The sequence below is a fragment of the Styela clava genome, chromosome 4 (genome assembly GCF_964204865.1).
Source record: "Styela clava chromosome 4, kaStyClav1.hap1.2, whole genome shotgun sequence".
Taxonomy (NCBI): domain Eukaryota; kingdom Metazoa; phylum Chordata; class Ascidiacea; order Stolidobranchia; family Styelidae; genus Styela; species Styela clava.
The window spans coordinates 3,451,055-3,464,296 of record NC_135253.1 but is presented as its reverse complement, the minus strand read 5'-3'; the positions used below and the strand labels follow the sequence as shown (position 1 = coordinate 3,464,296).

Here is a 13,242-nt window from a genome sequence, read left to right as displayed (position 1 = left end):
GAAAGTCTTTTTTTTTACCAATCAGGGACTAGTTCATTTTAATTTTGTTAGGAAGAATTTGATGTGACACACGGTGTTTTTTCCGTTTTATACCATCGGCACAGTAATTAGGATCAAATATATTGTTAAATTGATGAAATTGAGAAATATCGATGATTTTATTTTCTTGTGAATATGATATCATTGTTTTATGCAGGTGGAAAATTACCGGTGTTTCTGCGAAGATTAGAGATTACAGTCAAAACTTGATTGGGTGCATATTCAATAATTTATGGGTGACAAATTGGAAATTTATTACAATGTGAAACTCAAAAAAAGCTGAAAAGATTTATGCTATTTTTGCTTTGTCTTTTTGCCGCAAAACGCAGTTTTGATGTTCCCCTACACTTTCGGCCTTTCCTTCAGTCCTAGTCCGAGTTACCTTCGGCATTACCTTGTCCGTCGTGGATTTACATCAACTAACCGCCTGAGTTTTTTTCAAGAAGTCTATAGCAGCATCAACCGTATTTGGTCATAGTTTATTATTGTATTTGCAATCATATCAATCTACATATTGTAGACGAAAATACAGAAGCATTACCATTTCACTTTGATGCAATATCATCTAAAAACATGCCACCTAAAAGGTTGGCTTTATAGCATTTTTATTTATAAGTACATTCTTCATTCTGTCTGTATATATATATTGAAGATATGTGTGCGGCACAGGAAGATTGGTCTCGTAGATCATTTTTTGAATTTGAGTTATATTGGTACTGCTGCATTATAAAACATATACCGGTAGGTGCAAAAATCACTCACACAGTCACGAACATGGGTTTTCTATGACTGGGTCACAGTTTGGCTCATTGATGGATGGTGGATATCCCAACAGGGAGTGCATAAGAAGATTGGACTTTTATGATCTTCCATCTTTTTATTAAGTGAAAGACTGTTTTTGTTGTTTAGGAATTTTAAACATTTATATATTTACTGGGACCTTGAGTAAACTCCTACATTACGGAATGTAAAAGAACATTTCTTGCAGTTTGGAAGAATCTTTTTAATTTTATGCAACTTTCACATACAGGTAAACCTGGAAGCAAACATTTATTTAACACGTTGTTTCGTCTTTTAATATAACAATTGTCGATGTATACGAATATATATCTAAAGTGTTGTACAATGGCTAGCGTGTAATCAGTCATCAACGTTCAAAATATTTCCTTATTACTAATGTAAGCTGGTAGCCAGTCTAAGTAGAAGTTGAATCCATGATCGTATATTTTGAGGTGAAGATTTTTCTGTTTGATAATACTATTTCAAGCACCTAAAAGAACGTTTTATGACAAACATTTTAAAGATTTCAATTTAGAAATTGAAATCTTGTTACAGGAGAGATTCTGATTTCTATGGAAGTTACGAAGGAGAACGTTTAATCAGTGATACACTCCAACAAAATAAACTTAACATTTGGTCAGTCAAGTCACATATTTGCCTATATCGTGAAATATCACTCAGTTGCCGATAGCCAAGCCAAGAATCATGTTAGTCATTGGCCTGAAGCTCAAAACGAAAGAATGCAAAGCTTTTGCACCTGTACCAAACAGAAGCATCTTTATGTAAACAAGGAGCATCTGTCTATCCACTATGTTCACATTCATCAATGTCGTCTTCACCTCCTTTGCAATTTAATTGTTAGAACCTAGCCATACCCACCCCGCACCAGACTCAGCAAAAGAAAATTCTCGTGCCTTCAAAAACCCAGACATACGGCAAATCATTGAAAGTGGAGATTATCACAGAAATGTGTATGATGCTATCGGTACAAAAACACAAATTGCATTTAGAACATTAGCACACATACAAGCTATATAAAATAATATTATCAAATTCTTATTTTTATTAAAAAACTGAAAAATAGGTAAAACAAAAAATTTGGAAAATTAGACTGTAATCGTAATGGCTACCGTGGGGAACCAAAGTTAATTATTATATACGCCCAATTTTATCTTAACAAAGCTGCAGTCGCGTTTAATTAGGTATTGCAAATACTTGTGTATGTCAATAAAAGATAGGTAAGGTTTTTGCTCAATATTTTGTCCGAGGTGAAAGGCATTCAAATCGAGGCAAAAATAAACAAGTATCGATAGGTATGCCTGTTGCATAGAATACAAAAGGGCAGTGTCTAATCAGAGAATGTACGCTTATCCTAAAAATATAGGGCGGAATTCCGCTGATTCTTTGATTGTCAATACTTTGAAAAACACTCGCGATTATCTTCTCCATAATACCAGTCTTTCAAATGCTCGACAGTCCTCGTTGCGACGCCGTCTGTAAATAATGGTCTAATTGGATTAGTCTTGTTGTATTTTGGACTGTAAATGTCGTCAATGTTGATTCCATGTAACGCTCTGCATATTGAACACCAATCCCTTGCTCTTCCGTAGTTAGGCATGTCTCTTGGCTTTATTGTCACCCACCTGCATACGTACAATTGTTATATATAGTTGCAGAAAATACCTGTCATTTATTTCCCACAAAAAATTAACACTAGATTAACAATATGAATGAAAAAATCTAGGCGAACCAATGTAAATGAGGGCGAGACAAACTGAAATGCAATTAATGAAATGCAAGAATTAAAATGAAAAAAGTCGAGTTTTTTGGAGTTTTAGTTTGCCGGTAAAAATGCACGAATCGAATGTGTTAACAGTGGCAAATATGGTTTACTTACTTGAGGTATTCTAGATATGCCGTATCGTTTTTGTCCAAATAATTAAGATAATCCGCTAAAGCCTTCATAGAATCAAAGTCTTCAACAAATATAAATGATCCAGGTGGTGCGACTGCTTCATAATCCTCCCTCGTCGCACCCCAGACAACAGGAACAGTAAAGGATCTGAGAGCGTTGTTGAAAAACTTCTCAGTAATGTAGTCTTTACAGTGATAGGAATTTTCAAAAGAAAAGTAAAATTTATATTTTCTGACTTCCGCATAGAATTTAGGTTCGTGTCGGCTTTTACCATTTGCAAACTTGCCACCTCCCCAAAAGCATGCACCGAATCCATCCAGTTTAAATCCTAATCGTATTATAGTCTTCAACAATCTCATTCGAGTACGCGCTCCAGCAGTAGAGCCACAGTTTGAAACGATTGCGACTGAAAGTTTAGTTTTCATTGCAAGCAGTTCCTCTAGTGTGAGCGTATTTTCTTCCATAATTCTTGTCACACCATATTTGTGGTGTTCATAACTTTGATAGAAATCGGAGTCCCTTCTGTGAAAAAAGTAAAAATAGGGTGTTCGAAGTTTTCAAGCTTAGAAAAATTGAATTTTCCATTCTAAAGTTTGCAAAAGAATCTACATAATACCAAGTAATATTTTATTAATTATGTACACAATAATTTTATCTGTACATTGTAAATATATTTACTGTTTATTGCGGGTTACTAAATAGTAATGGGTTGGACAATACAAATCCCTATAGCAGAGTCATTATTCCTTATTCCAGGAAGACATTTTAAATCAAAGCTCAGTTACGACTTACGAGTGACAACAGTAGTGAACAAGCTACATAAACTGTCAAATCACGATTTTATTCTCTGTATAAGTGGTTCACAAACTTTTGCTGAACATGAAATACGGCTCACACAAGGCCCAAGGATTTGAATGAGGACAAGGAAATTTGTGCCGATTTGTTGCTTTTTAACCAAAAAGCAATACTTCTTTTAAAGGATTTGACACATTCTTTGTCCAACATTCAATCCTAGGAATATGGCAATTTTGTGGAAATATGCACTTATAGGGCAACGTTGAATTACTGATATCAAATCTTGAATTTTGAAACTTCAATGAAGATAATGTCCAAGGGATAAAATAGACGCATGCATTGTCTTCGCATAGGCGAGCAATATTGACAAAAAAATGTCAGATGAGTTGCAACACCACGAGAAACTGTTAAAAATACTTATAAGCATCAAATTTTTGTCAAGGCCAAGTTTTTACTCCAACCAAGCTGAAACATAGTTCTTTAGCCGAAAAATTTAGCCAAGAACAGTTAATATAAAACATGGCGTATATGGCTGAATTCGCATATTCAATCGCGTGCGATGTGCTTGATTAATTCACCACTGTCATCGATCACAGCGCAAATATTACAGCATATTACAAAAAGCAATCTATGGAAAAGTTAAGTTCAGAAAGCAACGTCAATATGCGAGATACCAGCATTAAGCATCTTGACTCTTCAGCATTTAACTGAAAAGCTTGATCAATATTATGTTGATGTTTGATATTGTTGAGTCGGAAATGAATGCGGTTTTTCATTTTACGAAAATTAGTGGACGAGAAAAAAAGTTTGGTAACTTCTGCATTTTATCATTATCAACATATTTCGGTTAACACGGTGTCTCAGCTAAACAATGAATAAATCTAATTTAACTCGACGCTTGAACTACCTTCTCTGCGAGAAATATGCACAAGTCGAATGGACCTGCACAACTATTCGGGCATCTTGCTTGTGACCGTCGCGTACTAACATTCTTGTCAACCATTCTTGTCAAGGGAAATAAAGATATACAACCTGTAACAAGTGGTGTTTTGAACCTAATACTGTTAAACAAACTTCCATGTATATATTTGTTGACTTTACTGGACACGATGTATACATATGGATCGTTGCTGTAAAATTGTTTTTGTTGAGGTGACATTTGTTGTTGGGGTTGGAAGGTCAAATCATTAATATGTTTAATGTTGAAAAAAACATATTGAACGTCATATGAAAGTGTGCACAGGACATATAAAAAACCTTGTATAGTGAAACTATAAAGTCGATTAGTTGTTAAGAAAGACGATCTATAAGTTAATTTCGTGTCAAATAACTCTAACCTGTATGTCATAGTTGCATTAAAATTGAAATTGTCCTCGAACTCTAACGAATTTCTTCTGTTGATGCGAAGGGTTGCAGTCGATTCCAGGACCCAGTATATGTAAAGTTGACTAAGGTTTCTAAAATGAAGTTGGTATAAATAACACTGTGTGTTAAGAGAGAATGTATATATAACATATCGTCGAGCTAATAAAAGGTGCCATAAGTCATTTGTATCAGTTTCAACTTTCGAGTATAAAAAACTTTCGAGTTCGTAAAAGATATTGTTATTTCCTCAAGGCTAAATTATCTCCCATGGTTCAATTTTTTAGTTGTGACCGGCTATAAATTTATGTATAATGCGTAATCACGTGACGTCATAATTGCGCACTGTGAAAATGTGCCTATGGACTTGATACGTCATTTTGCAACTTGATTATATCCATCAGTCATGAATATGGCCAAAATAGAACCCAATACCATGATTTTTTTACGATTCCACACAGTAGGGTTATTATTGTTTTACATTATTTACCTTGTCGGTGGCAAATCATCGTCTATGATTCCATCGAAGTGGAAAACAACCGCTCCAGTTCTTTCATCGTCTATCTGCATATGAGGGAAAATATAAATTTAGAGACTGAAAATGCTACATTTTTCATTTAGGAATGAAAACAATCCTAATTGTTTCGAATCAATTGATATATACAAAGTGAATAATGGTTGCATATTAAGATGAGAATGTAACAAATAAGAATGAATGATATTGGTTAGAAATTATGTTCATATTCATCTACAGGTGACATGGGCAAACTACGGACCGAGGGCCAAATCCGGTCCGTTGGGTAATTCAATCCGACCCGCCTGATGCTACCACAGTCAAACTAATACCAAATTGTGATGTTTTAGCTAAAAATAGCTCAAGGAATTTGTTGAGATCGACGTTAAATTTGGTTTTGGCACGAGGTTCATTGTTTTTCACTTTTGCTTTTGTAACATTATAAATATTGTTCATAAAATGCAACTTTTTACGTCAAATTACCATCTAGGTAAGCAAAATTTTGGCCCCTGGTCCAAAAAACCTTGCCCGCCCCTGATACAGCAATCACAAAAAATGCTGAAATGAGTAGATGGTGCGTAACAGGTATTTGTGCATGTGCATTTTAGTCTGTCTTTCCTAATACTGAATAAAACCCTGATATTAGGTACCGGTATATTCACGGACAAAATAGATAGAAGATAGAAGCGAAGTTAAAAAAATTACTGCGTTTCATGCAAACGATATTAAGGAAACTAGAGTCATTGACTTCACTCGAGTGGAGTGACTCAAAGTCCGACTCGACCAACTAGCATAGGTTATGAACTTTAAACTCAAAAATAATTTGGAGCGAATATCAGAAATTTAAAAATACGATTACCATTTCGATTGTTGTATTGAAAAATGGAAGACATGCACGTTGATGAAAAACGGGAATTATGCAGTGTTGATGACAATGTAATTGTTGCTAGGTCATAAGAATGAGACTTTCATATTTATCCGAGTCGAAAGAAAAGCCAACATTACGACCTATATAATACCCTCCTCCTGTAGTGCATGGGTCACCAAACTTTTTTGACCGCGGGCCAGGCCGGACAAATATTTTTGTCAATACAATACAATAAATTCACAGAAGTTGGGAAATTCATTCAATTTATTCAACAATATAAATTCTACGTTCCTGAGACTTGAAGATTAAATTCTATATCGCAGAATATAGATTGAGAACCTCATAGAAAAACAAATATATATACAAGATTTCTAGACAACTATCCTGAGGTTAACTGTTAGCAAAACATTGCTGTAATGAATATATCCGCATGTGAGCAGTACAAAAAAGGTGACTTGTGAAGGAGTAGTACGTGAGAGATTACAGTACTATATATTAGCGCAAAATGCACGTTCGACGTTTATTTTGGCACAAGAAACGTACTTAGCAACAGTTTCGCCGAAAGCACGTGCCTCGAGTGTACGAGTGCATCCTTCGCAGAAAACGTTGCGTACCAGTAGAAAATTTTAGCCTATTTCATCACAGGTATTCATAGACTAATTTTTGGAAATTATTGCAATTAAACTACAAGAGAGCTACGCCCAAATATATGGACTCGTCTGTTCGCAGTACAGTATGGTTTACCGTACCGTCAGATCACAGTCTACAAATATATTCACACCAATCGAAGCAGTACAGTAGGACACAAAATGGCGTCCGATGCCCGCAGAACGTTCGGTGACGTCATAGCAAACAAAAACAAATCTCACAGAGCTAACAAAAATATTTGGGGGCTCCCGAAATATGCGAACCAAGATGGCGGACATCGGAATGTAATATGTGTACTAGGTTAGGGTTAGGCCATAATTTTAGGTATAAATACTACGGGAGGCTCTTGGCTAGTCTTCGAACTGATAATAGGACTAAAATAAGGAAAATTGGAAAAAAATTATGGCCTAACCCTAACCTGTTACCCATGTTACGTTCCGATGTCCGCCATCTTGGTTCGCATACTTCGGGAGCACCAATACTTGAAATAAATAAAAGTAATAGCCTTTTGGAGAAAAATTTCATCTTTCACCTCTAAAACTTTCAAAGCAATTGATCCAGTGATAAAAGAGAAAAGCGGAAAGTGTCAAAGAACAACAAGAACAAGAACAACATAACAACAAAACGATCGTTATGTCCACTAAACGTGTCCAATAACTCCTAAGAAGGCAATATGATGATGGACTTAATTCATACTTAAATTTCCGAAACATAACCAAAAACTAACGAATAGCATTCAAAATCACGAAAACGATGTATTCTTTACAACCATGACTAAAAATCTGTCTGAGTGACAAAAGTGTCTGGGCGGATGCGAAAAAGCCTATTGTTGCGTCACTTTTTGCTGATTGGCCAATGTTACGAAATAAACAAGGAAGTCGATGCTCGGGGAACATCCATCGATATCCATCGATTCCAAAAAAAAATCGATATTTTTTGTGTTATTGCGGGCCAGGTGGCAGGAGGCCACGGGCCGGATCTGGCTCGCGGGCCGTGGTTTGGTGACCCCTGCTGTAGTGTATGGTGATAGTCAGTTATTTATTTCGGGTGAATAGGTTTGATGCTGGTGGATCAGCGAATAGGTAACGAACGCTACGACGACAAAAAGTCCAACCAGCTTCTCTCCTAAAGTTGATTATCCCCATGACATCCGAATTGGCAAACCGCATAAAGCACTTTTTGAGCCGCGTCCCCATTGGGAAAATTGTATACACTTCGCCCCCACCCTTTTTTTGCTTTGAAAAAATGCTTTTGTGATGGGCAGGTTGCTTTATATTAAGATGTAAAAGTGTTGGCCTCATAGCGTCATTGCTCAGATTGTTTGGGCATAAAACGCATCGGAGAACAACTTTGCCATTCACTGTCCTTTGTATAAAGCCATACTTAATTAAATAGTGGTCTTCATACATTCTCTATTTTCCACTCAGTTTGCAATACCTGGTGAAGTCAAAACAAGTTATAGGTAAGACTAAACACGTAATAAACGTATGCTTTTTGCGCTTTCATGTATTTTCTGCTTAAACGTTTACAAAAGACAATCAAATTTCAATCAATTGTTCACTTCATTCCTATTGAACAATGCAAAAATTATTTACTGTGTGTTAAAAATACACAACAATTACAGACCTCTTGGCTTGCCTAACGTCTCCAAAATTCACTACCAATACCTTTGGACGACCACCAGGTTCAAAAATACAGTTTAGAAAATGGAGAAGTGCAAATGCATTTATTTACTCTTTTAGCATAAAGAAATAAAGTTCATTTTTTAATAGTTATTATGCATGTGGGCGTTTCCCCAGCTCTTGACCGCTGAAAAATAAAGTCGCTAATGACGTTTGCGATTGCATTTTGTTCAAATCTCCGGTTGTTTTCGTCAACAGGACTTGTTATTTAAGCCGTAAAGATCTTTATTTCGGTGTTTAACTACATTTACTACATTGTGCTAACAGTCGAGCCACAACTATATAACAAAATCGTAGTCTGTTTTATTAAGAATATCTTTAGAATTAAGACAAGACTGAAGTTCTAGGGTGTCTATATGACTCATAATCACCCATATTCAACTCTAATTATGCAATATACGACGAATCGAAATTGACTTGACAACGACTCGACTTAACTTGGACTCGGAGGTGCAGTGACTCGTCTCGAGGTTTGAGATTTACTGCGACTCGACTTTACTGGAGTCTCGAATGGTTCGTGGCGTCACGACACAAATGTTAGAGTCTTGAACCCAGCCCTGCTCAAAAAGATTATCAATTTTTAGATTGGATAAGCTCACCTTTCCTCTGTCGTATGTTATTTTACAATTACCACATTTTTTTGCGTTGATTTCGTGTGGTAAATTCATATCAAACATTGGAATCCACACCAGTATTATCTGAAATATACATGTAATGAAATAATCAGATAGATAAATAGATAAAAGTTTATTCATCATCCTGTTATTAGCCAACAAATCAAACAAAAACACAAATAACAACATTCATTCAATAAGTAAAAAGAGGATAATCGACTAACAACGGAATTGATAGGAGGTTGGAAGGACCATACGGTCACTAAATCAAAACAACTCTTCTGGCATTTTTATTTTTCAAACCAAAACTAACTTTATATTACCTTAAATGTTAAAAAAATCCCATAACATTTGACAGAGAATATTTAAAAAGCAAGGCACTGCCAAAAAATACATGGAATCGATATGCGACTATCCAGCTAATTTCGAAGAGTGGCAGTGACCAGCTGATAAACAAAATTCGTAATATGTAATCCGAAAAAAGAATATTTGAAAACAATTGAAATTATGCAATCGAACGATGCAAATGTGTGTTAATATGGTTGTGAAACACGTGGAAAACTATATCAACAGCTGAAGAATAAACATTTCGAATATTTCCCATCACCAGTGGTGAGATTCAGGGTTTCCGCACTCAATCCGTTTTCGTCATGTCCTGATACTCAGCAACGTGTTTTTTGTTTTGGGCTCTAGACTCCAGCAAACGTGTAAAGTACACCGAGCTTACGAACGGCGTTATATTTGGTATTTTTGATTCGAAAGTTATGTATCAATTTTTGTAAAGCGTACCATGTTAATGTAGTTTATGTGGTGACATGCATTCGTAAATATGACATACAATTATAGAACTAAAACTTCGGCATGGTTTCTGAAATGAAGGAACCTGTTGTCTGGGAATTCGATACAAAACAAAACGTGTTTCTCAATTTTTGAATTCCATTAGTCTCTAATTACCCACAAGACATAAGTATATTTCCCAACAAGTAGCTTGCTCATTATGTATTTCCGTAATATTGATTTTAAAGGTGTATTTCGTATTTCTCTTGTGTTTGTATGGCGAATTTTGATATATTCACTATTTAAAATACCAAACAAAATTAATAAAGAAATGCAATATGATGACTTAAGATGTTCTGTCATACACGTATAGCGGAAGAGCTTTCTGCTTCTTAAAAAGTATATTTTTTTCTAAATATCGTACCATATAGGATGACAATATCTAATATTGATACAATGTTAACTACATAAACTCACATAAAAATATAAAATCGTCTTCGAACATCGAAAAATATTTTTGGTGCACAGAATGAATATATAAACAAGTTTTTCCCCCCAGACAACGTCAAGCCAGGTTTGATATGTGTGTTCATCAAAAAAACTCTTTGCGTTTAACGACGATGTTGTTGCCTTTAAATGATATTTAGCTATTATATTATTATTACGTATATATAAGAAATCCCCCATGACTTTACTTTCGATTCTGACAGGGTTCGCACGTTCACACTCCTATAGTATATAGATCAGGGGTTAGCAACCTGCTTTTCACCACGATCGACTAAAATCTTCAAAATAGCTTGCGATCGACTGATCGGTAATAAGGTCATACACAAAAACGAATGGATACTGAATACGCAGATAACTGCACACACACAAACGAAAAATTTCACCACTGCCAATAAACTCGGCTTTGTGAGCGCATTTTTCATTGGAATCGACTCAAAATTTGCATTTTATTGTTCCATTTAAGTTGTTAATTTGATTATTTAATTGGACCTGGATTGAATGTTTTATCATTTATTTAGGATTTATTCAAATCATACAATTCAGATATATGGCCTCTCTAATTTTTAGTCGTGAGTGTTAACAATTCCTCAAGAAACCTTCAAAGTCGGAGAAAACCCAAAAGTGATCGAAATACCGCGAGTTTACTTACTTTAAATTTAAGCCTATTATTAGGTCGCATGGGTGGTGTTCTTATAAAGAAGATATATGAAGGGTTTAGTTATTTTAAAATTAATTACCACCGTATATCGAGTTTGGTTTTGTCAAACCAGACACTGTGGTTTATCGTTGTGGTGGGCAAGGAAGTCCCTTTCCTATCAGTTTTCCTCTGCCACATTTCTTTTGACACTCATTTTATTTACGTCAAGTATCAACCAAGTCCGTCTAAGTTGGGATTTCGGGACCTAGTTGAAAATAATGGATTGTGCGCTAAGTCAATTTTGCGTTTTGTCACTACTGCCACATGGCTCACGTTTGAAAACGGAGGAGTGTTTTTACTGAAATAAAGGCATTAAACGTCTCTTCAAATAAGACCTGTCGCGAGCTTAAGGTGCGAGTTGAGATGAGAAGCGTGACTCATCTAAACTGCTTGGTCCTATCTGCACAAGACGATTCATTCTCCTTGTACCGATCATAGCTCACAGGACGCCATTCTCATATTGGTATCGTCTTGAAGTTTATAGATATAGCATTGATATTACGTGATTTTAACAAACATCAGGGTTTGGACCACCTTGGCCTACCTTATCAAAAAACTCCCGACTTCGCTGACCACTAGATCGATCGTCCGCGACATAATGCGATACTTTTAATTTTGGTGATGTCGCCACACGAAACTTTTGAGTGAAAACAAATCCCATGGAGCCCAAAGAAACTTTTGAAATAAATAAAAGAAATAGCATAGTTTTACGGCTAATAATTGAAAAAAAATTTTGAAAGCAAAAATGCAACAAGGAAAATATTAGGATGAACAACAACAACAGTTTAGGAAAACGACTCAGAGGTCCATTTGGTGTCGAATAAAAAAGCTTCAGTGTTTATTTTTAATACAGAAAATTAATATGATACTCGAAGAGAAAAGCAAACATTCTGAAGTCTGATTCGTCTGATGAACTCGTAATATTTAAATAAACACCATTGAACATTTTGCTATAAAAATTTCTGGTGCCCCTCTTTGCTTGGTGCCCTAAGCACGTGCTCGTATTGTTTAATGGTTAATGGCGCTGAGCGCACTCTTTGGGAACCGCTGCTTTAAACCGTTTTTCTTTCTCAAATTATCCTTTCAATTTTTGGTGTTCCTCGAGAAAAGATAAAAAGCGTAAGTGTTCCGTGGCCAAAAGACGCTGGTCTAGACACGCGATATTCGGCACTTCATTTTTGAACATTGGCAGCGGAAAAACTTGCGTTTGATACGTAATAATATGCTTTATCGGGGTTGGCAAAACCTAAATACTATATGTGTATGTTGTATTTTGCACATGTAAAGTACGGTTTATCTTCGTGTTGTGAACACACAACTGGTTCGAGGCAATTTTTGGCGGTATTCCAATAAAATTCACTCAACATCAGATGCGATCGACTGTTCGAGACGTGGCGATCGACCGGTTGATCGCGATCGGCGTGTTGGCCACCCCTGGTATAGATTATCCTTGTTATTATTATACTTTGATAGTGGGTAACAGAATGTTAATATTTTCACCACACGAAATATTGCGCTCCATTGACATCCTTACCTTCATATCTGTAGCGTTCAATATCCTCATTTCCAGTTCATCCCGTATCTTATCGAGTAAATGAATTATCCAGTCGTTATGATGTTTTAGTGTGAAAGCGGTACGTCCTTCGTACCAGTGGGAAGGTTTTGAAAAAGTTACATCATCGGGGCCGTTTCCTATATACACTAAAACATATACGATCAGCAACAATACAGCGAACCTAAATCGACGTAAACTCACGGTGAAATCCAAACCCATGCCCGCTATAATTCGCGGAACATTTTTTTCATCGAGACGTTCAATTAAGCTAAAGTTTTATCCTGTGAGTGGAAGAAAGTCATGTGTATCGATCTCACATAGTATACATATATAAAAATGCAAATGTGACAGGCAGCAAACATAGGGACTGTGAGCTGTCTTTACATAATTAATCATCTCGTAGTATTATTTACGGTTATAAATTATTTATCTCTCCATTAAGCTATACAATACATACATCTGTCTTTATTATAACTACCGCTTAGTACT

General features: G+C 35.8%; 1 protein-coding gene across 2 annotated transcripts; it reads right to left on the bottom strand.

Moving 5' to 3' along the window:
* Window positions 1-1,750: 1,750 nt before the first annotated feature.
* LOC120326252 (4-galactosyl-N-acetylglucosaminide 3-alpha-L-fucosyltransferase FUT5-like) lies at window positions 1,751-13,030 on the bottom strand. Of its 2 annotated transcripts, none has more exons than XM_039392509.2 (6): window positions 12,733-13,030; window positions 9,203-9,301; window positions 5,382-5,455; window positions 4,867-4,986; window positions 2,717-3,256; window positions 1,751-2,462 (listed from the first exon to the last, which is right to left on the bottom strand). In XM_039392509.2, exons 1-6 carry the CDS (start codon window positions 12,970-12,972, stop codon window positions 2,231-2,233), a joined length of 1,305 nt encoding a protein of 434 aa, XP_039248443.2. In that variant the 5' UTR covers window positions 12,973-13,030; the 3' UTR covers window positions 1,751-2,230. The 2 variants fall into 2 exon arrangements, with proteins under 2 accessions (XP_039248443.2, XP_039248445.2); XM_039392511.2 differs by having other exon boundaries at window positions 2,294-2,502.
* Between the last annotated feature and the right edge of the window lie 212 nt (window positions 13,031-13,242).